This window comes from Acanthisitta chloris, unplaced genomic scaffold (assembly GCF_000695815.1).
Source record: "Acanthisitta chloris isolate BGI_N310 unplaced genomic scaffold, ASM69581v1 scaffold28238, whole genome shotgun sequence".
NCBI lineage: Eukaryota > Metazoa > Chordata > Aves > Passeriformes > Acanthisittidae > Acanthisitta > Acanthisitta chloris.
In genome coordinates, this window is record NW_008685834.1 from 2,546 (window position 1) to 30,140 (window position 27,595).

The 27,595-nt window shown below is 43.4% G+C and overlaps 1 protein-coding gene across 1 annotated transcript in view; it reads left to right on the forward strand.

Moving 5' to 3' along the window:
• Positions 1-870: 870 nt before the first annotated feature.
• Positions 871-27,595, forward strand: part of PIGL (phosphatidylinositol glycan anchor biosynthesis, class L) — a gene marked incomplete at both ends in the record, with an annotated part of 43,263 nt that continues 16,538 nt past the window's right edge. The window contains one exon of the mRNA XM_009079910.1: positions 871-970. Within this exon, the coding sequence (XP_009078158.1) occupies positions 871-970 (100 nt within the window). The remainder of the gene's footprint in view (positions 971-27,595) is intronic.

Below are 27,595 nucleotides of genomic sequence, written 5' to 3' on the forward strand. Positions count from 1 at the left end.
GGCTGCAGGAAGAGGCTTTTTTCTTTCTAGTTACTCTTTCACTCTTTGAAAATTGTACAAAGCTTGGTAGTGATGGCTCAGATTGCAACACTGCTCCAGAGAAATGCTACATTTGGATGACTCACAACCACAACAATAAGAAGTTCTAGTGTAATTCAAGACAGCTGACTGCAGGCTTGAATCACATTAATACTCAACTGTATTTTTTTTTCATTTTATTGCTTCAAAGTAAAAATTGGCCTGCAAGTACTGCCCTGCATAGAGCAGCATGCTGGAAGGGGCATCACAGCTCTGGCATGGACTTTGCATGGCTGATGCCAAGAAGAAATGAGGGAATGTCAGGGCAAGATGAGAAGAAAATAATTGAGTGAAGAAGGAGACAATGTTTTAAGATAATGAATCCCATTTCCCTACTAGTCATTGGTCTCTGTTACAACTTTTCCCAACTTCTTTATCTCAATTAGCTTTCCTATCTTCTTTTGGCTCCATAAGTTCTTTGCAGTCTTGCCATATTCTGCCTAAATTTTCTCTGAATGGAAGGAGGAAGAGGATGCAGGGCTGGTTGGAGCCCTCGATCTGATCAGACATGGCAATTTCTCATGTCCTTGTCAAATCAGCCTATGCACAGCTGTGAGCCACACTCAGGGCATAACAGGGGGGGATGGAGTCGAGGTGGGCAGCACTTTGCCTCAGCATTTTCCCCTTGGGTGTTGCTCAGGTAACAGCAATGGATTTTGGCCCTTGCAATGTGTCTGTTCCTAAGCTGATGCCTCTTAGTGATGCTCTTGCTTGATGCTTTGAGAAACAAAAGAGGAATCCCTTCCAAGCAAACCCAAGCTGAGATGGTGTTGCTGTGTTTGCTGTTTTCAGGCAATTACTACAAGCAAGGAGAGATTCGTAAGAAGGAGCTGGAGCAGAGCTGTGGCCTCCTGGGGATTCCTTCGTCCGACGTCACAGTCATCGATCACAGGTAACTGGTTTTCACTTCCAGCATAATTCCACTGCAGTTTTAAGTAGGGGTAAAGTTCATTTTAACCTTCAGTAAAGCTTATTGTATCATTCTAAAAAGCCTTGAGGAATCTCAAAAGAACATATTAAATATTTTTCATTCTTAACCAAAATCTGATTAATGCAAAAGACAATTCAAGCTCATAATGGAGATCATAATCACCAAGTTAAGCTCTGTGGATACAGCATTCAGAGTAATAACCACACTTGTGGGGTCTGGCACATTGTGTTTGGGCAGCATGGTCATATTTGGTTGTATAACAACTTGTTGCAGTGTTACACAGACAGTCCCAGATCTCCAAATTGCCTGTGGCAGGTTTGTCTGTAGGTTGGTCTTTACAGGGTTAGTGTGAAATTCAATTATGTTTATAATCTGCTTTCCTGGAGAAAGACAAAAGTGAATTGCAGTGCTGAAGACAGTCCACAATACTTCAAAATTAAGCCATGTTTCTCTAAGGTGTGGTGTTGTTTTCCTTAGTTGTGTGGAGCTGCAGAGGTAGGTGACAGAGCTGACACTTTGTTCAGGAACTGTCTTCAATGCTTTGACTCACTGAAACTTGGAGCTAACATTGTCAGGGCCTAGGATTGCTAGGTACAAGAGGTTGTTTCACTTGTAAACAACCATCACACAATCCATAAAGAATATTTCTGTGTATGAAGAAATAATAGCAGCGTATTGATTCAAATCCAAGCCAACTAGAAAAGTCAGAGTTGAAAAAAATCTGGCTTCAGGCAGGCCCTTTTCCCAGGAACATATTTTCCCTTGAGCTAAGGCAACAGAAACCACAGTCCAGAATATGAATCTTCTTGAGTTCTTTGCTTTTTTTAGCTTTAGGTTTCTCTCCAAGTTTTCAGCTCACTTAGGAAAACAGCATAGGAGTTTTTTTTCCTTTGGAATGAAAAGAGATGTTTCCGCTCACTTCTCATGAGCTGCTTTTGGATAACTGCAAGTTCTGTAGTACAAGCATACGACAATGCCCAAAACATTTTGAGGAGGAATAAGGAAAAAAGCTGCTAAACTTAGCTGAGCATGAAGTGTGCTCAGTGAACCACCCTTTGAAGTGAGCACAGGGCCCAGGAGCCAACTTGGCCTTTCATCCTCTAACGCAATGTGAGGTTGGTTAGTGTGTGATGCAAGTTCTGCTGCTGCTCGGTCACCCCACCATGTACACAGCCCAAAGGGCTACTTTCTGCAAGCAAATCTTTGGTTTGCTCACCCCTGGGAGGAAAGTGGGGGTCATTTCCCAGAAATACCTTGGATCATGCCTGTTTCTTACCTTGTATTACACTCATTTATGCAAGTAATGACTGAGAGGTGATTTCCCCCTGTGAATGCAGTGCCTGAAATGACAAATCCATCCCATTGCCCAGGGCTGGACCAGAATATACATCATTGTTCTAAGAAACAGGTTTAGATTTGAGGTCTTTATCTCTGAAGTTGGATTGCTGTGGGATAACCATCAAATCCTCTAACTTAGTTGTGCTTTTGAGGAGTGAAGTTCTTGCTGCATTTTGCTCAGATCTTGTTTGCATAGCAAAATGAAGTGTGTTTACAGTGCATTATTTGTGCTATAACACCATGTGGATGCTCTTTATGAAAAATGTGTGGGTCAGGTGTTAGAAAAATGGTGAAGGGTTAGGAATCGTTTCTGGACGACACCGAAATTTTAGAGTAGCTGATTTTTAGATATTGTTTTCCAGCAGTTTAGGCAAAGCTCAGGGCCTCAGCATTCTTGAAACTCACTCAGAGTTCCTGGATTCCTTGGAGTCAGTAACTTTCCTATGTCTCTGTTAATGACTCCTGTAATTTACAGATTAGATGATGTGAAACTTGCTAAATTAATATATTATCTACTGCTAGATTTCGATATAAATTCATGTCTACAGCATACAGCTCAGGAGGCTCTTCCTCCTTAGCATTTTATCTTCTGTAGGCACTGTTTTAAGATCAGAGCCCTTTGGCTTTTTTGTTCCCTTCTAAACTCTTCAGAAGAGAATTTTCCCTCGATGTAAAGAGCTAGCACATTGCTTGGGGAGTGCTGCTGGCCTGCTGCCCATCGAGCATCGCTTACACAAACACTCAGTGCTTTACATTATCCAAGCTGCAGCTTTGTGTTTTGGTAAGGAAAGCCCAAAGGATTGCTAGGCCTGGATCTGCTCCAGCCATTGTAGTGTGGAGCTGAGTCATGCTGCTTCCTCTTTCTTTGCATGATCTACAAGTGAGTGAGTAGAATTTTCAAGATGTAAAAGGGGAAATAGATTAGAAAAGCCAAGGGTCTGACTTGCTCTGGCAGCTGTCTTAGCCAGACAGGTATAACATCCACATGACATTTTGAATTGCATGTGAAGAGAAAGCCTCAGTCATGATGAATTCTGTGACCAAATCCTTATTAAGCAGTGCCTTGCCTTAAACAATGACTCTCTCAAGCATATCCAGGATTCCCAGGGCTGGATCAGTGCAGACTCTATCACACAACTGCTTTGTGGTCCTTCAGGAGGTGTGTTTGGTGGTGTTTGTCGCTGTGTTTGTTCTCTGTTAAAGACAACTCAAATCTGCCCAAATATGGTCCCAAACTGTACCCACGTTTTAGCCCTAGAGATCTGGGGCCCACATGAATCTCCTGCAGAAAAGTTCTTTGCTGTAGAGGCATGTCCAGGGGTGGGAAGGGACACCAGTTCCTGCTGCTGAGCAGATGAGCATCAGACATGCTCCAGACTAGTTTAGATTAGAGCACTGGGCTCTTCCTGCTTGTGTCTGGTGCAGCTCAGGCTCCAGATCTGCAGAGGTGTCCCCTGAGCTGGTGTGTCACTGTCATAGCTCCACCACTGCTCCAGCTGAACAGCTGCTTTGAGGGAAGAAAAGTTTTACAGTCCACTTTTGTTCCCATTCCCACATGAGGCTTAATGCTTGGAGCAGCTCAGCTCAGAACTAGGGCTTGTATTGTTCCAAGTTAATTTCTGGACTGTCATAATTATAAAAAAAGCTGCTGGGAAGGAGTAGCAAGAGACTGAGGTCTGAAACTCATGTAAGATAAAAGCCACTTCATTAATTCTATAACTGGTAATGTAAACTCTGTGCTTTGGGTACATTTTTATCATCTTTTGTACTTTAACAATGGACTTTCTTGTAAGTTAAGCTCCCATTAACATTGGGCACATCTGCCAATGCTCTGGCTGTCTACTAGTCTGTGACATTGCATATAAGAGACTGAGGTCTGAAACTCATGTAAGATAAAAGCCACTTCATTAATTCTATAACTGGTAATGTAAACTCTGTGCTTTGGGTACATTTTTATCATCTTTTGTACTTTAACAATGGACTTTCTTGTAAGTTAAGCTCCCATTAACATTGGGCACATCTGCCAATGCTCTGGCTGTCTACTAGTCTGTGACATTGCATATAAACAGGAGGTGTTTTCTAGGCTGCTTTCACTTTCTGAAGAGAAGCAGCAAAAAGGAAGCCCAAATTATTCTTTTTTTTTTCTAGTATGTGTTTTGAGTTCATGGAAAGATAAATATTAGACATTTTCCTGCAGCTTCTGAAGCTTTTGTGCACAGTTGTTCTGGACAGAAAATAAAACTGACTATTTGCATCTTTAATATGACAGAAAATATTTGGCCCAAACTTGCACTGCAAAGAAAATAATAGCTGAGATCTGTGTAAACCAGAAAATTTTCCATTCGCAGGCCAAGGCTTACAGCAAATAATGTTGCATCTCTTTCCAAGTTTCCATGGAAATCTCACTCCATTTGCTTTTTTGTTATTATTACTCCACTGAAGTCCTAAAGGTCTGATCAGACACTGCACAGGAGAGAGGACAGTCTGCCCAGGCACCACCACAGCCTATCTCAAGTTTGTTACGAGGCTGCAGAGAGGCTCAAATTCTGGTTTTTATTTCATATAATACTTCTGTGCTGTTGGACTCATTTTTCCCTCCTGTTGGGTAAATAGGCTTTATTGTACTTCCTCATGTTTCACTTCTAACAAACTTCCTTCCACAAACTCCCCATGACAGAGAAGTGACTCTGTAAGGTCATGGGAAAAATATATCCTTAAGTAAATAGTGTGTGTGTCTGGTTGGATGATCAGAAAAGATCTGAAAACACTCAAAGCCCTCAGAGAAGGAAATATGTAACTGGAAATTTGAGCCTTTTTGTTAGAGTTTAGAAACACATAACACAGAGTTGTGAGGTCCATCCCATTGATCAGGTTTGGTTGTGCTGTATTTGGGTGGTTTGCTGATGATCTAGTGGTGTGAGTGCAGGAAAGCTCAGGATGCAAACAGTGCAGTGAGAGTGTGCAGCAATCCTGAAAACTGAGGGCAGAGGAGAACTGCAGAGAGAAAACCTTCACCTCAGTCAAATCTGTTCACAAAGCTATGAGTGGTTTCATCCCAATTTCTGACTCACTTGCAGACCTGTGTCAGCTCCTGAATGAGGTTCTCTAAATGCATTTCTCTTACTGTTTGCTTCTGATCAGAAAGGTGAGATTATTCCCCAAAGTTTTGTCTTTCCCTTGTTCTCATATTTCTTACTTTGGGATCAATATTTCATAGTTTTCATTCTGCTGAAATAATTGTGGTAATGAGTTACATTTTGTCTTCCGAAGTTCCCTGTGGTATTACAGTTTGACATTTTACTTTATTGCTAATTCTAAAGAGCTGATCTATGTGCTGATTAAAACTGCTGCCATGCTTCGTTCTGGAAGAGCTTCGTATTGCAGCAGTGAGTGATGGGATTCTCTGAATCATTCTTAGCCCAGCAATGTTGTAAAGGTTTGCATGTTTTTGCAGAATTTTCTTTGTGGCACCAGAAATCTCAGATGTAAATTGGTCACAAGCTCAGTGTGTATTACAGAGAAATCAACCTTCATCTCTTGAGTCAGCCTCAGAGACATCCTGGACACTTAACACTCTTCCCCATGATAGAAAGCACAGAGCCTTTGTCAGTCAGGTGAGGATCCTGCTATTTCTGTAATCACTGGAGCCAAATTTCCCCTGTGCTTAGTATTATTCTGGAAATTTAAATTGTTTTCTTTCTGAGAAGACAATAAAATATTAGGCCACCTATTTTTATTTACATTTCTAAACAGCTAATCTTGCCAAAATGCTTTCCCACATGGCAGCTCCTGCTGACATTTTAGGACCTCAGAACACTTTATGGAAAGGATTATATCAAAGTCTGCCTTCAGGCTTCTGCTTTTAGAAGTGTTGCTCTATGCAATAATTGACGAGGAAATTCTTCTGGGGATTGAGATGTCTCTCAGCCCTCCAGGAAAGCTGTTTTCTGAAACAAAGGCTTGGATTGCAGTAAGTTAGGTTTAGTGATTTTGTCCCAAGTTAAGATATTTCCCTCAATAAGGAAATCTGCCCTTTTCCCTCCCTGAGGCTTCCATGAACCAGGTCCTTTCTCATCTTTCCAGCATAATTAACTTCCTTGCTGTATTCAGGGGGGGAAGGGTCTGTGGTGAATGGGAACTGATCCTTTCACTGCCAAAGGGGCACATCCCCTGGATTACCTCAGTAGGGCAATGGTCATTGGTGCTTTTGAAAACATTCAAGGATTCTCCCTCAAATGTCAACAGAGACCTGTCAAACCACATCAGAGAAGTCACAGCAGGGTTTGATTGAGAGCCTGGCCAGACAAGCCAAGGGCTCTGGATGAATGGAGGGGGAAGTGAAGGAGTACAGCTAAAGGACAAAATGTTTTATGGAAATCAAATCAAAATACTGCGCACTGAGATTTATACTTTTCATGCTCAGGATTATTTTAGCAGAGTAAGAACTATGAAATGCTGATCTCAAAGCATGAAAGATGAGAACAGGGATTGCAGCCATCCCCCAAAGCTGAAGCAAATTTGATTCAGCTTCAAAACCATCAGCACTGGTGAGCTGATAGTAGGAAAAGAAATGAGGCTGTGCATAATAGCTGTGTTTGAGGAGTGGGAAAACTGGCTGAAGCTGAAAGTAGGGAAGTGCAGGAGAACAGGGAAATCCATTACATTAGATTCAGTTTTTCTTCTTTCTCAGTTCATACCTTCAGAACTGTCTTTTGCTAGTCTTTCATTAATGGTTTCTAGAAGTCCTCCACATACATTAAAGACAGGCATTGTCTTTGAAGCAAAGAGAGCTTCAGTCACCCATCCTGGATTTGCAGGTGGTTCCTGTCCCAGCACTCTCCTGCTAACACAGATTTGCCCTTCTGTGACTAGCCACTTGGGTCCAAGCAGAAGGAAGTATCTTTGGGTTTGCTGGTTTCCTATTGAAGCATTTTGAGTGGACTTTCTCCTCGGTGCTAGGAAGCTATAGGAAGATACAGTCTTTAGATTAAAGGTGTTTCAACAGTTGTGCCCTAGAGTCCCTTTTAAACATGACACACTATAACAACCTATTTATTTTGCTGGTTATACATGGAACAATACAGTGTGTTTTGCCAACAGACACCAGGAGGAACTAATGGAGACTGACAGGCATTTTCCCTTTGCCCCCAGAAGTTTCCCTGCTTTGATAGTCCTCAGCATCTCTGTCAGTCCCTCACTGTAACCTGCAGCTGCAAACCTTTGCTGTCAATTGTAGGCAGATCTTGTATCAGAGAAAATGGTTAACTCTGTCCCATAGAAGGGGAACAGTTTTATCAAATAGTCCCAGTAAGTTAATCAAAGAAGAGGAACAAACAGAGGAAGAACCTAGCAGGGATTCAACTTAAGCTTTTGAATCTCTGCATTCCTCTGAGCTTGCTCAGGGAAAATATACTCCTATTTCTACTGGGAATGGTCTTAAAAGCCTTCTCAGAAAAATGCATTGGGTGTTAACGCCTTGCTCACAAGAACTCTGTGGTTTCTTTGTGTGCGCTCATAATCTCATTTGAATCGTAGCTCCAGTAAAAAGTGTTGAGTGTCTCAGTTAAAATAAAGCTATGAGATGCATTGGAAACATCATCCAGTTTCATCTGCAATGGACTTGCATTTTATGCACATCAGGTAATGATGGTGCTGGAAAAGAGAAAGGGATTTGCAACCTCTCTTGGTCAAACTCCTCTTTGGGATGCAGTTCCATCAATTCCAGTGGGGATTGGCCATTGACTTAGCAGGACCAGGAATTGTCATTGGAACAGTCAACAAGAGAAGACAAAGTCTTATTTAAAAAAAAGTCAAGATGGGGAAAGTTGGAAAAGCAACTGTACAATGGATGTTGTGTAAAATGTGTTTTCTCTTAGTGACCTTCCAGTTCAGATTGGCTCTGTTTACATACAAATCAAAGCTGGTTTGTCTAGCTGCCAGCACAGCAAAGCTCAGTCTGGGATCTGAGTCTCAAGCTGTGTCTTTTGCCTCTGACATCCTCCCAGTAATAAAAGTTGTGGGGCTGGGATTTGGCTGGAATTGCAGATGATGTATGAGCCAGAATTGAATTCAGCCTTCTCTTCCTCTGCAAGACAATAGAAGTTAAAGCTTGTTTTTGTCAATAAAATAAGTATATACAACTCCTAACCCCAGGGGGAGCAGATATGATGAATAAGATGCTCTTTTTCCATCATCACATTTCTAACCCTGACCAATGTTAGTAGTAAGTCTTTTTGCCTTCCTCACTTCAAAGGTGGAGCAGAGGCTTTTATGGAGTTTACCTGTGAGGATGCAGCATCAAACATAGTTACAAAAACCTTCGCAATGTTCTCTAGTCCACGTTCTTTCTTCTTCACTTTCACACTCCTTGGAGGGTCCAGTCTTTGCCCTGTAAGCTTTAACAGCTTCCCTGCAGATTGACAAGGTGGAAGAGGCAGTAACTTCTTCACAGGTGGAGTATTGCTAACAGGTCTTGTAGTTGTCACATTCCTGTTTCAGACTCTTCTCAAATGTAGTGCATTCAGCTGCTTTGTGCAGCAGAGGTTCTCACACTGTGCTGGACAGAGGTCTCAGCTTGACAGCTTATCAGGAACTTGTGTGCTGCACCTTGTGGGCTGATGCCAGTGGAGCTTATGGTGATGGAGTGGCTTCAGGTCCTGGGTGCTGTCTGGATGTAGGCAAAGCTATCTCTGTTCATACAGGAGCAATGAGTGATGAAACTGTTTGGTGCAAGGTCTTCTTTCTTAGAACAGCAGTGAAAGCTCTGGCTGCAGGGCACAGCTCTGTTAGCAACTTCACTGGCAGGTTACACTTTGGCCACCTCGTTGTAAAACAACCACTTGTAAAGCTCTCTAACACAGCAGTTGTTATCTCCACTCTGCTCTTAATAAAACCCTGTTTGACAGATGATTGAAAACTCCTCCAGTTGACAGTGTCAGTGTGAGCCAGGAAAGGTGTTCTCAGCAGTCTGGAATCTGAGGCTCCCCAAGTGCTCCTACCTGACTGCGGTGAGGTGCTGCTCTGCAGCAGCATGATCCAGAGCTGCCTTTGGAAGCATCCTACAGCAGGAGAATTCCCATTTGTATTTTCTTGGCTGAGTTTGTTGTGACATGCCCTGTTATTTTTGCATTCTGGGCCCGTGCTGAAGCTCCCCCAGGCATCTCTTCAAATGAAACATTGCATCACTGAGGAAGTGAAGCCATTCGAAGTGAATGTTTTCACCAAACACTTGGAGCAGATACAATCAGCTCTCATCTTCCAGAAATGGACTTGCAAGTTAACATTGCAAAATTTGGGAAGAACAATAGTCCTTTCTTGAGTGGTTTGATGCAGCTTTTCAAAAAGCTGAGCTGTGCTGGTAGTTTTTTGCCACATCATGAATGAAGGTTTTATATCTGCAGAGAAGAAACGTTACCAAGCAGAGTGGTTGGAGCACAGAGCTTCACTCTTCAAAATCCTTTTGAAGGAAGAGAAATTTTAAGTTCTCTGCTCAACTCTGCTAAGGTCTCTGACCTTCTCTGTGTCTTCCATCCTGGAAGAACCCTTCCTTTTTGCAGAGCTGTGGGGATGGACCATTGCATGCTATTCCCATGGTGTGAAATGCTCTATGAATGTTGAGGATCAGCATTAGAGTTTTCCTTGCTAGTCAAAGGGTTAATTCCTTTCTCCAAAGAAGGAGATCTGATTTAGGTTTGGCACAGGAGGAGGGGAGACAGAGGATTTTGTTCTGCAGGAAACTAGGTCAGCAGGTTTTTATTATCGTGCTTGACAGCCCAATGTGGTTTGCATTTAGGAATGAACTGGGTTGACATTGTGTATGGTCGATTTCCCCTTCCCAGAAAGCAGCCTCAGACACTGTTCCATACATTATGACTTTCCCCAACCAAATCCACACCAGTATTTAGCTGAAGAAGCTCAGGCAGTTGTGAGTTTGTTAGTTATGTTTTCAGAGCTGTCTGTCAGGAGAGCCTCAGGAACACAGAACGAGGTCCAAGATATTTTGGAGAGGAGGAACAATGGGGCTGGAATCTTTTCAGTTGCTGAAGTGCCTCAGAATCACAGAGACCTCCATGGCTTTTACACCCCATCTCTTGATGATTGTTCTAACAGCCTGTGGCATTGTTTGGTGTTTGTTTGGATCTGCTCAGATTCTGATCTTGGTCCTGCCAATATAAATTTGGAGTAATTCTCTTGCTTTCTCTGGAGCTACTGCTGTGTGTGGCTGAGATCCCTGTGTGGTCCTGCAGATAACCTTTAGATGGAGAGTTTTCCATTATAACTTTTGGCCCATCTTGAGTGATGAAAGATTTGAATAATCCAGAATCTTTTTCACATCTTCCAGCTTTCTTGGCTGTATTCCCTGGTGTGTATTCCCTGGTGTGTATTTCCTTCCTGGGCAACTGAAAGTAGTTGTCTCTGTTTTTTATCTCTGCCTGTTGAAGACAAATTGTGGCAGATATCACACATGTTGCAGAATTCAGGCCTCCTTTCTTTACAGATTATTTTGACTTTACTGAATGATGAAAATCCAAGTGGTTAAAAAAAATAAGCTACATTGTTTTGGTCTAGGGATCAGATGAGGGTGGTGGAACTTAAAAAAGACTTAAGGTGGAGCTTAAAAAGATGTTACCAAGAAGATTGGTAATGAGCAAGAAAAATTCTGAGTAATAGGATTCAAGGCTGAGCATCTATTTCTAGTTTTATGTTCCTGTTGTTTTGCTGACTTTAATGCAAGTTAATGGCTTTTCAGCATAATAAAACCATCTAATTCTGTCCTGTTCTAGTCTTTATTCAGTTCTGGCATCAAGAAACCCAGACATTTTTGCAAACCAAGTTTGGCTTTTAAGGCTGAACAAGGAAAATACAGGCAATACTGAGAAGAACAGACAGCAGTAGGTTGCCAGCAATTCCTGGAAATAATGGAGTTTCACAACCTTTGCCTGCAGATTGGACATTTGGGGAGGAAAAATATCCTTGTGGCTTGCATGGACAGAAAAATGAAAACGCAAAATCTGTTGTAAAAGTGTATTATGGTAAAAATTCAAATGCTGTTCTTGGGTTTAGCCCAAAGAGCAGCACATCCAAGGCCTCAGAATGATGACAGCTTAGAAAGAATACAGAAAATTGCATATGGTCTCTCCTGGACTTGCTTTTCGGGTGGTAAGATACACATTTTAGTCGTCCAGTGCTTTTGCATCTTTAGGCTGTTTTAACTGCAGTAAATGTGCTCATGGAATCATCACTATGAACATGTTAGACAGGGATGGAGAAAGTAGGTGTTTCTGTCATGCCCTTGTGCTGTTCCCTGTTGGCATCTGTGCCCGAGAGCCGAGGGAGCGGCGAGAGGCAGGGAGGGCTCGTAGCAGGCAGACACGTACACACACAAACAGCTGAGCTGAGGCAGCACTTTGAACACTGCCTCCTGCATAATGGAGCAGAGGAGTTGTGGGAGAATCTCCACAGCTTCAGTCAGCAGTGACAAATTATTCCATTCAAACTCGTAGCGACTCGGAAAATGTCGCTGTGTTGCTGGAAGACCTGGGTTGGATTTCCTACTCCCTAAATTGAGCTATGTTGAATTGAACTCTCAGCTCAAGAAAGGAGAGCTGGAAAACCTCTCTCTGTCTCCTGTAGTGGCTCTCCAGAATGTATATTATATCTCTTGAGGCTGTCAGCTGGGTGAGGCTTTCGGGATGTGACTCATAGGGTAAATAAGTTTGGTCATTCTTGCTGTGAATAAAAAAGGTAAAATCCTACGTTTTTAAAAAGGCTTTTTCTTCGCTTAAAGGCTTCAGAAAACATCACAAGTCATTAAGATGTTGGAGCTGTCACTGTCAATACAGTAGCTGTTAATAGCACTCAGTGATGCCATGTGTGTGGAACATTGTGGCTGCTGAATATTTGTGCTCTGTCAGATGAATGAACTCCAGAGTTTCCAGGCTGCAGCCGAGGCTGGCAGTGCAGAAGAGCAGTGCCTGCATGTCAGTGCAGGAACAGATGCTGCAGGAGGCTGTGGGATAAACAGCTGCTGAGCTGTACCACGTACCAAATAAGCCATTTGTGCCCACGTGGGAGCTCTGCTGCAGGAAGGATGCAGCCTGCAAATCTAAGTAGGTTATGATGTTCTCCCCTATGGCTGGGGTTAGGGCCAGTCCAGTTAACTGCACAGTGTCACTTTGGGATACAAACATCAAGGATCTAAGCTAAAATCATCTTTCAGAGTCCACTGGCTTCATATGTGTGCGTTCCTTGTTTGTTTTCCAAGGTAACCCTATCTTTACCAATTAAACGTAACTATTTAATGGTTAGAATATGATCTCTGAGCTATGAGCACAAATCCTGTTTGTCCCTTTTGTGGGATAAAATGTATTTAGTCTTGCTCCATTTGTAGTTATTATTCCTTCTTAGTGTTTTACCTGGTAGTTAACCCTCTGCTTTGATAGTTGTTTACAACTGGGAACGGGCTGAGAGAATGGTGCTCTTTGTTCTGCAGGAAAGAGGGAGCTGTGCCAGGGAGCTATCCTGTGTCTGTTTCCCTAACTCAGGTAACCATCTCCTGGGGCAATCCCGGTACCAGGAGAGAGGGAACAGCAGCCTTAAACATGGCTCCTCACTGCCAATCTTGTCAGAGAATGGGAATCAGTTGGCTGATTGATTTTATTGACAGCTGATTGCAGGCAAAAGGTGCCAAGACTGAAGGCACTGGTGAATGGCACACAAAGGTCCCAGGCAGTGTTTCTCTCAAGGGAGTAACTCTACACAGTGTGTGTTGTTGTTCAAATTGTCTGCTTGTATCTGCAAGAAGATTACTGCCCAATGTAATGCAACTTCTGGCCTCTTTCCTTGGATGCCAATAAGAAGATTAATTAGAACAGGGCTAAAAATGTATTAGTATTTAAGGGAGATATATTTTTACTGTGCTGCCTCATCTCTTTTTCCAGCCCAACCCTTTATATTATGCTCAAAGAGACACTCAGTGCAGAGTCCTCATGCAGCTTCGACTGTTTAGTGCCCACACAAGGAGTAATGGAAGGACTTTTTATCTCCATCCTCATATATCCTTATTCCAAGAGAATGGATGTGTTCTGGCAAGAGAGTCTGGAGCAGCACAGGATGTTTGATATACAACACATTCAATACCACCACCCCCTCTGACAGTGGCTCGCTGTGGGGGTGTCACACAGCTCACAAGTGCTCTCTGCTTCCACAGCAGCTTTAAGACTTCGGTGATCTCCAGCCAGGCTTAGCAGTTGGAGTTTCCCACTGATCTGTACTAACCAGAAGTGTCTTGGGAGGTTTCCCAGTTCCACCATTGTGCTTTTTGGTGTTTGCAGCTACAGTAACTAACTTCAGACATTCCTGCCCAGCTGGTGCTCTGATTGCTGAGCTCAGAGCCTATTTGCACACTAGGCCTTCTGATAAGACAGGCATTCGCCCTTTCTATTCTTAACCCATTAACATTTAGAGGAGCTGCTCTCCTCACCTCCCCCAATATCCCTGTTCCTGCAGATAAGATTACTCCTGGGTTATATATTGATCTAAAAGCAGAGTGCCAAATGCAGCCCACTCCAGTTCAAGGGCAAATACTGAACCTGTGTGAGTGAGCCCACAGGCTTCCTTCAGTTGTGGGAAGGTGATGACCAAAGGCTCTTTTTACCCTCTCAGCAGAACCTGAGGGCAAGCACAAGGGCCCCAGTTCTTTATTGCACCAGTTAAATGGCCATTGTGGTGCAGTAGATACTAGTCCAGTTTGCTGATGCTGCATCTTTGTGCTCTTTCCTCTCCTCCATCTGCATGTGAACACACGAAGGGCTTGAAGTGATTATTACACACTTGCTTGAGGTGGTGTATTCAGTGACTTGAACATGTAAACAAGATTCTAGATTCCTTTGTTTTAAGCCAAGAAATACTGCACTGTGTCACTTGTGCAAATCTCTTCACTTGTGCATGTGCATTTCCCAGTTTTTGAAAGTGGGAACCTGTTAGCAACCTGGTGAGTTACAAAGAGCAAAAACTGTTAGGGCAAGTGGCTGTATTGACAAATGTATGGAGCCATTTATAGTCAGAGAGAAACTCAGTGATTCTTTGCTAAAAATTAGTCTTTGAAATACTGCCAGGTGTATGAAGTGACACTGAGAGACTCTAAGGGACTGATGCAGGAAGGCAGTTAAACACCAGCTCCCAGTGCTGGATCTGTCACATGGAGTGTGAATGGAGGTACTGAGCAAGGGAATAGCAGACAGGAGTAAGGAACTATTACTGCCCCTTCACATGTTGTTTGAGTCTCTTGTTCTAGGTCAGTATCTTGGTATAAAATCTAGATATTGATGTTTGTAAAATACTTGGGAAACTGCCACCAGAGTGATGAAAGATATGGAAAACCTAATAATAGATGTTAAAGATGCTTGAGATATTTGCTCTCTCCATGAGATGACTTGATAGTCATACAGAGGGATCAACATAGGGAAGAGATTTGGGGGATGAGGTCTGTTGAGCTGCTGTGTAGCATTTTGTATGAGAGTAATGACCACAGTGTTCCTGCTGGCTGTAAAAATCTATGGCCATGGTAGTAACTACAATCGACCCCAAGAATTAATTAGCTGCCCAGCCTGAGTTTCCAGTGCAAACCCAAAAGCCACTGGAGCAGCCTGGATCAAAAACTAGTGCAATTATTAATGTTTTATTATGTTAAATTAAATGGTTTAAAATAAAACATGGTGATTTAATATGCATTTATGGCCATCTGTACTAAGGACTAAGCTTCAAGTAGTCTAATAAGCTAACTTACATGAATTAAAGTCAGGCAGTGTGTTTTTTCCTGCCTGTGTTTAAGAGAAAGCAAAACCACAGAACTGAAGGTCTCTGACTTAGCACGAGGCTTTTTTGGAGTGAGAAACTCCATTTTAGTTGTCTTGTCTTACCTAATTCAGACACTCAGTAATTCAGAGCTGAGAAGCTCATTCAAATCTGAAGGAGGAAATCTTTTTTCATCTTGTGGTCTGCGAATAAAAATAGATGTGAAAGTCTGTTCTGCTAATTTTTAGATGCCTGAAGAGCATGTGTGATCCAAACCCAACTGCTTTAGCTCCTCAGCTACAGTTCGTATTGTCTCTGTTTGCTGGATGTGTTAGTTTTAATACTGTGTTTTTGTAAGCTTCTCTGTATATTTCTAGAAATTCTAACATCTTTTACCCAGTTGTTAGGAAACAATTATGAAGTACCATTCTAATGACTTGGAGCTCCAGTTTCCATCTCAACTCAAAACTGCACAAACAATGACTAAGAATTCATTTAGTGAGCAAAAATGCATCACCTTATGTTTGTTAAAGCAACACACTGGATAAAGTCAATTCTGGCCTTAGCTGCAGAGTTGTTTTAGAAAGAACCAAATCACTTATTTAAAGTGGGTGGGTTAGAATCCACTAATTCTGCACTGCAGGCAGAGGGAGGTGGGAATTTTGCTGGATTGATCCCAGCACTTGTGAATTTCCTTGGAAGAGAAAGGCTGCATGTCATGGCCAGGGATCAGAGCTGCCTTGGCCCTCACCACTGCCTGATTTGGGCTTCCTGTAAGGGCCTCATGACTTCTGTGGTGTCAGAAACACTCAGTGGCCTTTGGAGCAGCTTAACTGAGAGTGACAAGGCCCAAGGACAGGACCAGTGCTTGGGGTGCTCATTTACAGGGCTGGTTTACTTTGTATTTTTTCCTCTTCAAATGTTCCATGAAGGAAATTTTTTATCAGTGACTTAGAGCAAAAGAAACTTGGAGATTTTTGTGATAAGATATTAGATGTCTGGGCAAGCCTTCAACTTAACCTGGTTTTTTGGCTTATCCAGCATACTGTGCATGCTGAGATGTGAGTGTGTGAGCTTCTAGTTGTGAGTGAAACACCAAAAACATGAGCATAGGAAGCCATAAAGTGCTATGTAGGAGAAGATTCATCATTTTTGTGACTGTTTAAAGAAAGCCCAGATGTGGGGGCAGATATCTACTGGATCAATCATTTTCTAAGCCACAGATGACCAGAAAATTAATTAAAAAGGAAAAAAAAATGAGATGTATTAGAAAAATAAACCTGCAGAACTTAATGTTTAAACAATGTAGCCCAGACTAGTTTGACCTTAAAGTGATCTGCATTAACAGTGATTTATTTGGGAATGTTTAACCCTCGGGTTTAAATTCAGGAGTTAGCTTTGTTCAGGGGTTGGAAAGGCTGGGAGACAGGATTGCTCCAGTTTGCTTCTGCTGCAGTGTGTCAGGAGAGACAAGGCCCTGAGCAGAGCTTCAGGGAGGAACAGAATTTTTCCCATTGACTGAAGCCATGCCAGGATTTTCCATCATCTCCCCATCACATTATTCCCATCCAGCTGTGATCATCATACACCTCAAAGGGAGGACAAGTGGCTGCTGGGTCACACCTTCAGAGAAGGCTTAGGGATCATTCAGTGAAGAATTTGATGGAGTGGCACATTTGTATTAACGCTTTCTCTGCTTATCTCTTACTCAGCAGAGACAGAAATTCCAGAAAGGCTTTTCCTGCCTGGGATGAGAAGGAGGGATGTGTGCAGGGATAACTCCTGAGGGTCCCCTGGCAGTACTGCTGCACTGGCACATCCCTGTGCCTGGATAACTGAGCACTGCCTCTTGTGGGGTGGGTGAGGGTGTGAGATGGGTGAAGGTGAAGGATGGGTGAGGGTGTGAGATGGGTGAAGGTGTGGGATGGGTGAGGGTGTGGGATGGGTGAAGGTGTGGGATGGGTGAGGGTGGGAGCAGTTCAGTGCTGATGCAGCAAGACTGCTTTTCTCACGAGAGCTGATTATGCCATTAGCATGCAAATCTCTGCACCTCCCTCCTTTGTGAGCTTTTTACATACTCTGTGTGGTCTTGTGTGTCTAAAGCAAGACAGGCTCAGAAAATGTTCATTTAGATGTTGTTCTGCTAGCAACAGGTGACCAGAGAAATAAAATACTTGAGGATACTTAGACTTGCAACCAGCACCAGGGTCATGGGACTTTCTAACAGCTCAATAGAATCTCCTTTAGTAATGCCTAATAAACTTTCCTGGCTGCCTGGCCTATTTACAGTCCTTGTCCTTACCCCTAATCCATTTCAGAAGATGTGTTTCCATTTTGATTCAGGGATTGCCCAGCAGGACATTTGTCTTAGCACACAGGGACAGCTGTGTTGACAGTCTCTACTGCCTCAGGGCATTATAGGCTCTCTGTAATCAGATGAGACCTGTACATGCTTCAGTGCCTTAGCAGTGAACTGAAACAACCTTTGTGTGTTTGGGATGGTAGAGGAAGTGACCATGTTTAGAGGTTTGGATGTATAAACTGCAAAACCAAAGGAAGGGCCAGGAGTCTGGTTTACTGTAGCAGTTCATCAGGCAGCATGAAAAAAGGGTGTTCTGATGTTGGAGAAATACATTCAAGAAATGCAGAGGATTTGAAGTTAACTCATAAGAGTATGATGAGTAGTTTTTGCATAGTATCTATCCCCTACATCCCTATCCAGTGTGGTGTTACAGCTGTACATATTTATTTTCTTCAATGTTTCTCTTTCTTCCTTTGTGGTGTGTGACAGAGGTGAACACAACTCTTTCTGTTTGAGGCATCCTAGGAGTTCCTGGTAGCAACAGCAGGTAAAAGTTAGACAGAAATGGCATTTCTAAACTGCTAACACACCATTTAAAATGCAGTTTGCATAGCAATAGCAATGACCAAATCCCTGTTGGATACTAGCCAAGAGTATCCATCAGTGTGTTTTATTCATGTGCTGTGACAGTGCAGTTAACTCAAGTCTGTATTGATTCTGTTTATTTCAATTTACAAACATCTCCACTGAGCCCTCAGTGTCATGGTTATACAGACAAGGAGCAACATCCCCAAGTGACAGCTCTACATATAAATACAGGTCTTGGGCAAAACATTCTGTCATGCTGCTTCTGCAAGGAGAACAGGTCAGACTTAAACAGAAGCAGATTCTGCTGTCAAGATTTTTGCTGAACTTGCCTTTCCTCCAGCTCTGTTATGATTACAGCAGGGAGCCATTTGTTTTAGTGTCTCAGATCATCTTCACAGCTGCATTATTGTACAGAGGGAGAGAAAAAAAGGTTCTAAGGTATATAGGTTTAAACATAATAGGTAAAACATGCACTTTACAATGTGCGTTGTAACTCACAGACCATCAGTAAGACCCTAGAGTGCTCACATGGTGTAAATAGGTGTTTGTAACCTGACTGCTTCCCAGGGAGTGCATGGAAATGCATACAGATCCATGGGACACAGTAAATGGCTGTAAAGGACTTGGTTGCCACAGGTAGTTGCACAGTCAGAACCGTTTGAACACTCAGCCAGGCCAAAGGTTGTGAACGTGAGACACACAAGCTTGAGGAAGTCCATTCAGGGAGGGAACCTACAGTAATTAGCTCTGCTACTTGTTGCAATTGTTTCCTTCTGCTTAGGGTGATTAACTCACACTGATCTGGTCAAGCCAGGTCAGCCACAATGTTACCAAGACAACTAAGTAAACTAGTCACTGCCCTTGAGTGTTGCCTGCCACAGCCCAGAGCGTGGCCAGTGCTGAGTACCACAGCTCCCTACTCCAGCTTTGTCCTGATGTGATGGGACACAACCTCAGTTCCTTTACAACAAACCCTTGATACAGCCAGAGTGTTGTTCAGATTTCCTCAGGAGCAACAAGGTGGATGAGAAAACTGGGCGTGATGGGACCGCGTAGAGATTCCAAACTGCCCAGTGTGTGCTTGGCCATAGTCTAGCATGCCAGACAAAGAAAGCACTAGTAAGGAGCACAGGTACTAGTTACTTTAATCAGTTTCAGGAAGATGTTAAGAGTGCAGGTAGGTAAAAAAACGTTGGTGAGACTTGTGAACAAATCATTGACACATTCCACCCCATAACAGTGTCCCATGGAAACATCAGTCCTGGTTCCTGCCTGCTAAGAATTTCCTTAACATATACTGCTGGACTGGAAGGGGTGAGTGGAGGAGAGCCCTAGCTATCATTAAAAGGGAAAGGGAAAAAAAATCTAATCATATAAATCCCTGTAGCTCATTTCCTCTTACGAGATCTGTGCTCTGTAATTATATTACCAGAGAAGCCTTTCTTCTTTGAGTTCACGTGAAATCTTAATGGTTTTATTCCCCTTGGCCTTAGTTCAATCACTCTGCATGAAATTACAGCTTTTCAGTTGCAGTGTAAGCTTGAATTAGAAGTTGGTGGGTGCAGCACTCCAGATTAGAGCACACTATGAAGAAGACTAAATTCCTTAAAGGGACAGTTGCTGGGCTGGGAGTACATTTAACATCACCCCACTACAAAGCAGGGATTTTGTTTAAGAGAACCTAACCTACCAACAAAGAGTGCTAGAACTCAGCAACTATGGTAGAACAAAACACTCTGTTAGGAGGTAAGTAATGCAAATTGTTAAACTCCTGTAGAGGTATTGTCATTATAATGAGTGAAACAATGTGAAAGATACTTGAAATAATAGGGTAGTGGGATGGATTTTATTGGTTTGCCTATGGAGCTTTACTGTGCAGACACTGAAGCCAGTTTTGAGCACTTTAGGTAATTTGTTCTGTAGGAAATGTGGTTCAAGTGATGCAACCCCAACCTTTTAAAAGGGAGAAACCAGAACCTGATGAAGCAAATAGGAAGTGAATGTTTCCATTTGTCACGTATTCACCTTTCTCCTACTGTGCACTGGATTCTGCAAACGTGGGTGGGGGGTTCTAAGCTGAGTTTCATTGCATGAGAGATCAGGAAGAAGGGACATGAATGCTTTGCTGGACATCACTAAGCATCTTTTACCTCTTGTAGCTTCTTCAATCAGTTTTGGTTAAAAGGGAAAAAAATGTTTTTGCTGCAGTGCAAGAAACTGAAATAGCTTTTTAGAAACTGAAATGGGATTTGGGATGAATATTGTGTTATCTGATACTTCTGTACCAAGTGAAGCATCAAATGCAAACAGTTTGATTAGACTTCCATGCCAAGTCATGACCCTTTTTTAACAAGTCATGTATTAACCATCTCATTGTACCTGCAAACTCCTGGTACAGTAATTTCAGCACTGTCTCATTCCTCTGTTGCAATTTATGTCTCTGCAATTGCTGTTTACACTGAAATAATTCATTACATGTCCTTCCCTCCATGCACAGACATTCCACATTCTTTATATGTGACTATAAGCTTAGCAAATCATGTCTGGGTTTTGTGCCATTTTCTCTTCTTTAATAGTTAATAATTAACTGCATATTGTTAAATGTATAAGTGTTCAGTCTGTTTTCAGATGAAGGATGAATGTTTTCCTGTCAATCAGTTTTTTTCTGGCAAACAATGCTGGAAAGAAGCAAATTTTGTGCATATTTTGGGGTACAAAATGGCAGGGGATAAAAGGGAGCGTATTCTTCATTAAGTCCATTCTACTTCATGTCATTACATAGCATCAGCAAGATTTAAACCCTTCCTTTTGCAGAAGAGTCACATCTGTAATAAATTATGGTCTCTTATTTAAACAGTAGCATTGTTATAAATATTTTCTTCCTGTATTTCTGTTTCATAAGCCAAATACTCAGCATTGCTCTTCAGCTTGTAAGTAGCCACACAACAGGCTGCCAAGGCTGGTTTATCATTTGCCTTGGGAAAGTCACTGTGTAATATTGCAGGATAAAACATTGGCAGACAGAGGTTTGACCTGTGGGGAGGAGAGGTGAGGGGGTTGCAGGATTGGTGCCAACAGACTGAGGTTGGAATGAGAACTCGTACGTGGATGTCAGAGAATTCAGCCAGTCCTCACCAGTAAGGGTCAGGGAACAGGTTACTGCACTGATCCTGTGTCTGTGCAGAAATGAGTCACTGATTTAAATTGGAATTTGTGTTTAGATTTTTAGCCAGAACTAACTAATTTCCTTTCAATGTTTTTTATGGAACTTTTATGTTTAGATGTAGGGATAACTGTGGATGAAGCTGTCAAGGGGAGTTCTGGAGTCAAGACACTGCTTTTCACTGCTGTATCTGCAGGGTCCAGTCTTGTTACAATGAACTCATCATCATAGCAAAGGAAAGAAACCCACTCAACTTCTTACTGGGAATAACAAGGTTTTACCGGAGAATAAAATATTTCAGGGCAAGACATGAGTTTATGTAGACCATTCCTAAGTAACAAGTACATCAGGAAAAGATGCCAAGAATATTCACAGAAACAGTCATCCAGGGCTGTGTCATACACAATTAGGTGATGCAGAGGTCAACACTTTGGCCCTTGGAAGGTTTTGGAGGTACTTTCAAGCAGCTCCTATGGTGTTGGTGTGATGGTGGATACTTTGCAACTGTTTAATGTGCTTTCTGCTCAGTCCCAGGGCCCAGGAGTGCAGGAGGCTCTGCAGAGCACCTATGAGAAGCCTGTTGCAAACAGGATTGTTGTTTGCCCCGGGCAGTGGAACATATTCCTGGAGTGTGTGTGGGTGCTGCAGCCTGGGCAGAGCTGGGAGCTCACGGGCTCCGTGCCAGGCTTTGCCCCTGACTCAGCTCTGTTGCCTTGGGCTTTCTAGAGAGTTACCTGAGCTCTTAACTCTCTCATTATAAGATGTGGAGGTTATGACTTGCTTATTTCCCCATACCACAGCCGCGCAGGGGGCTGAGTTAATGAACATCTGTTAATGAGTGGAAATCAGTGCTGCAGAAGTGCTGAGGCAGTATCTGTCCTGCATGCACAGGGATGGCTGTGGGTTGGGAATCTGCAGGTTTTCAATTTTTTATTCAAATTCCCTTCTGTGCCCCTGGAACTTGTAAGGTGCTCCAGAGCCCAGGGCTGGGACATGGTGCCAGGCCAGTTCTGTGCCACTGCTGGAGGTGGTGCCACCTCATGTACAATCAGCTCCTAGCACACAGCTCTTGCTGAGGGTGTTACGTTCCCAGCTTCAGTTCGTTATCCTCACGCATCCGCCACTCATTAAGGGGATGAGGAGATTCAGATTAGATGTTAGGAAAATCTTTTCACCATTAGAGTGGTCTGGCCCAGGGAGGTAGTGGAGTCACCATCCCTGGAGGTGTTCAAGAGGTGTCTGGATTTGACACTGGAGGATCTGGTTCAGGGTTTAGGGGATACAGCAGTGGCAGATATAGACTGCCCAGGGAGGTGGTGGATTCACCATCTCTGGAGGTTTCCAAGACGAGACCAGATGTGGCACTAAGTGCCATGGTCTAGTAACCACGGTAGGGTTGGACTGGATTATCTTTGAGATCTTTTCCAGCCCAGTTTATGCTGTGATTCTCTGGCTTGATCTTAGAGATTTCCTCCCACCTTGATGATTCTAAGGGAAAAAAGATACTCTTCCCTTCTTTAAAGCTTATTGATTTCCTTACCCCTCCACGAATGCCTGAATCCCACCTGGTTTCCCACGGGGATGTCGGGAGGACGAAGCAGTGTGTCCTTCCTCCTGGGCGTCGCGGCTGGAGCAGGAAGGTCCTGTTCACAAGAGTTAATCATTCCCAGCCTTTGGCAGTCTTGGCCTGGTCCTAGAAATCCATCTGGATGCTGTTGGCTGCCAGGAGCCTCCCTCTCTCTGGCGTCATGTGAGCAGAGTAAACAGGCCAGGCTGGGGCGAGTGGGAGGCTCAGCAGTGGGCCAGAGTTCAGTGGCCACATGGCAGGGCAGCAGCTGGGGTCACTGCCGAGCAGAGAGGCTGTTGTTGCCATAGCAGGCATTGCATAACGCTGGCAGTGACCCAGGGAGGGACAGGAAGGCTGAGAGATAAAGGTCCATGCATTTGTGCTCATTGGGTTCATTGTTGCTGAGTCCCACTTAGCTGTTGCAAATGGTGTTCCAGGCATAGTTCCTGCCTGGCTGATCTGGAAGCAGGGCCAGCCTGGAGCTTGCTCATGTAATCATGTAATTGGGGCACTCACAGGAATGGGGCTGGCAAGACAGTGCCTGCAAGAGGATTGTTTGCATGAGTGAGAACTTTGCATGTTAGTAAAGTTTGTGGCATCAAGCTCGCAGTTGAGTGTTTAACTTCCTGATGCATTGGCTTGTAAAAGGAAGTGATTTGATGGTAGTGATGAAATTTGCACCAAGCTAGAGAGCTCAGGGCATCAGAACCTCAGTGATACAAAGGTGGGTACACCATGGCTTTGAGAAGTCATGCTCCCATAGCATTGCATGGGTCAAATGGATTGCAGGAGGTGTTGGTTTGTGGGAGGCTGAGGAGTCAGGAAACTTTTGCTGGATGGAGTTGGTAGAGGGAAGCTGGAATGTTGCAACATGGGAAGCTGCGTTTGGAATCAGGCCATCATCCTCTGGAGATCTCTGCTGAAGTTGCATCTGCATTTACATAAGTTTTGGCATGAGAAATAAATGTCCATGAAGTGACTATTCTGTGATTTCTCTTTCTCGATGATTAATTAGAATGGCTGAGGGATTGATTTGGCTGCAGGCTGTCTCCTGGGGTTTCTGACTGCAGTTAGTTTGTTATGTGGAGTAGACCAAGGTCTAGCTCTTTGGTTGGAGTGATTATGCTTTTGGCTTTCCTGCTCTTTGAGGTCTGTCCTGTGCCATGGAGTCAGTGGCAAAGTTCTGTGCGACTTACCTGGGCCACAATCAGAACTGCAGTTTTTGCCTGTAAATTGTGGTGCATTTATTGCTCCAAGAGCAAACAGATTTAACATGAAGGTTGTGGTGAAGTGTCATCAGGTTTGTTTGGAGTAGGCAGGTTGTGATGTTTCAGTCATTTGCCTCCAAGACTTTGCTGTGAGAGACTTTCTGTTCCTTCCCCTTGGGTTTGTACCCTTTCTGCTGTGGGGTCCTGGGCATGTTATGATGCATATGTGACCTTCGTGTGTGTTCCCTTCTACTTGTCCACTTTTCTGTCAGGAGAGCAAGACCTCCTGCCCAGCACTTTGAAACTGGAAGTCCTTGAACCAGTGGTGCCAGAACTCACGTAAGGTGGACATGGTTCCTGGTGCACAGGTTGACATGTGCTGTCCCAAGCTCTGCCCTGCTGAGCTGTTCTTTTCTTCAAAGCATTTTACAAAACAAAAGAAACTAGTAAGGGAGGAGTGAAGTCCTGTGGTTTGCTCCTCAGAGTCCTGGTTTTGCTGGTGATTTGTAGTTTGGTTTTAAAACACCAGTTTTGATTGTGGGGTTGTTGGGCTTTTTGTTCTCAGGCAGGACAAGTTAGAGTGTCAGGCCCCAGATGAATTCCTAGGCACTGTGGCAAAGCCAATAATAATAGTGAGGAAGTGAACATGAGCTATTCTGGATACTGCCTGATCACTTCTTATAGGCCTAGTGATGCTCCTGCCTTATAGTACAGGTGGGTGTGAAGAGCAGAAGATAGGAAAGCTGAGGCTAAATATCAATTCACAATTAGCTGAGCTGAATTTTGTTTCCTGTCTCACCCAGCAGGGCCTGATGCCCTCTCCAAGCTAGTTTTTAAAACTAGCTTTAGCCACTGTAGTTTCTATGCATTTCTGGTCTTGAAAGGAACCATCAATTGTTTTTGTTGAAAGACATTGAATATGAACTTGTTCCTACAGAGCTTTGTGCTGTAATTTATCAACAAGGCACTGAGGCACAGACGTCAAATGAATACCAGATTTCAAATTATGATAAGCAATTGTGTCATCTCTGTGAATAGACATTAGTCTCTGCTGAGAAATCATCAATAATTCATTAAAAAAAAAATGAGTACAGGGACATTTGGATAGGCCTTTGCAAACAACCACTCCTGTGTTCTGTAATAATTCCTTTGAATTTAAACCCAAAGGATGCTTGTTTCTCTAAGAGATCCTGCCCAAGTCAAGAAGTGTGTTCCCTCAAGATCTGATTAGCATTCACCTTCGGGGGGTTGCAGAGGTGCTTGGAGTATTACCTGCCAGAGGTGTGCTGGGTTTGCATAGCTCAGTGGAGAGTGTGCACAGCTCTCCTGGACTGCTGAGCAGATTGAACAAAGTGCTGCCTTTGTGTCCTGTCCCTTTACACATAACTTCTGCCTGGCATGGCCACGTTAGTGACAGCAACACTTCCCTGGCATCTCGCCTTACTTCATCTACCTTTGAAACCTGTATAAAGCAGGTCCAAACTTAGACTTTACGAAAGTTAAGGATAGGAAAAAAGACTTATGTCCATTTGGGCTTTTTTCTTCTTGTGAAGTATTTGAAGTGTGATTCATTGTTAATATTCCAGTCATTAACATCACTTCCTTTACCCTCTGCCTACACCAAACCCTAAAATGTTTATTTCCAGTCTTAAAATACAACTCTCAGAATAACTTGTGTTTCTTTACTATGAGGAGAGGGAGGAAGCTGCTGGTGTAAAAATTGCAGCTCAAGCTTGTCTGTCGTAGGTGGCTTTTCATGTGACAGTTAGCATCCTGCTCGAGTCCATTTCTCTCCTAAATTGTAGGCTGTTACATTCCACTAAGCACACAGCATCTGTTCTCCGTAGAACATGATGTTGCAAGATGCTGATCATTTCTCTAAGTGGGCTATTTTCAATTGAATCAGAGACGTCCATGCAGCCTAACAGCAACATTTCCCTCCTGTCTGTAATTGCCTATTATAGGAAGAGAAATTTATAAATAGTTATAAATGTCAGGATTTAGAGGCTCTGCTGCAAGACCTAGGGCTAGCCAGTCTTAACTTATCTAAGCATGATCTCCAAAATACAAATTCTCTGCTCTACTTTGGAGAGCATGAAATAGTTTCTGTTTACACAGTTTTTTCAATTACTTTGATGCTGTGATATAAAGGTCACTGATTGCCTGTAGTCATCACATGGCTCTTCACTAATTGTGCACCCACGTCATTTTGGTCTCTGGGATCTTTTGCTTTTTGATCCAGTTTTGTTGCCCAGATGTTCATTTCATACAGCTCTAACTTTATACAAAGGACATCCTCTGTTCCAACAGACACACTGTGGTTGTTGATCCCAGCTGGGAACCTTGTGCACAGCAGCTCACCTGCTTCCTCTGTCATCCACCATCAACCTGCCGACCTTTGAGCTGATTTAATGGAAAATCATTCCTTGGGGAGAGGAGGGATAAGGAGGAGAAATTACTCGAAAGTGTTTCCTGGTCCCTAGCCTTGCACTGATTAAGGTCCTGCTGCAGGATAAAAGGTCAATAAGAAATGGGAAAGCTCTTTCATCTTGACCCTTTTGGTGTATAGTGAGGTGAAGTAATCATATCAGCACCTTGAAAGTTTTGCTCTGGTGTCTTGGAATGTATTGATGAAGGCCTAAACATCTCCAAGAAGGAATCCTATTGCCCACTCCCTTCCCTGTTGCCACCTAGAAAGGTGTCACATCAAGGCAGAGAGGGTCCTTGCCAGTCCCTGTCAGGGTTACTGTGGGCAACCAGAGGCTCCCAGGGCCTGGGGCTTTCCTGGATTTCAGGAGGGATGGATCTCAAGGTTGTCCCAGAGAGGACAGCCCATTTGCTGTTGTTAAGCCACGTGGACATCACACAGACTAACTGTTTGGTTTAACTTAACCTTTAGAGCAGACATGAGAGCTTAGTTCCTGGGCAGAATAAATTACATGGAAGGCTTTGAGAGAGGATCTGAATGCAGTGGCTGTTGCTGAAAGGTCTGTGGAAGATGAGCAGTGGAAAATTGGACAGAGATTGAGCAGTATATCATTTAAGAAGGGTATAACTTGGCAATATGTATCTGTGAAGGTTTTTAAATTTCTATCTTGGCCAAAAGAGACCTTCCAAATGACAGGAATCCAGTCATCTTGAGCCCAAACGTTCCTAGAAAGACGACCCTACGAAATTGTCCTGGCTGCTGGCAGGGATAGCACTGCTGGCAACATGCACAGTGTTTTAATGGCCAGGCTGAGGCATCAGAGCAGCTAGAGCCCAGAGCAGGCCTGGAGAGCAGCTGGCATCAGGCAGTGATTTGTGACATGTCCTTCATTCAGCAGCTGTAAGGCTGCTGGGCAGGACCTGCACGAGGTTGAGTTCTGGTTTAATGTGTTGATGTGCTTTGCTGTAGCTCCCCTGTAGCCCTCACAAGGGCCAGAATATCCAGGACACTTCTTCCTGTGCAAAGGGGAGCTGCAGATGTCAGTGTCTGCTCTGTCTGCTCAGCTTGGCAAGGAGGAAATCAAGGGAGCGAGGTGGAGAAAACCAGGGGTCCTGGCAGGTTCTTGCTGCCAACAGTGGATGGATAAATAGAAAGGTACAAAGTTTTGTTTTCCAAACACAATGTTTCCCACCACTG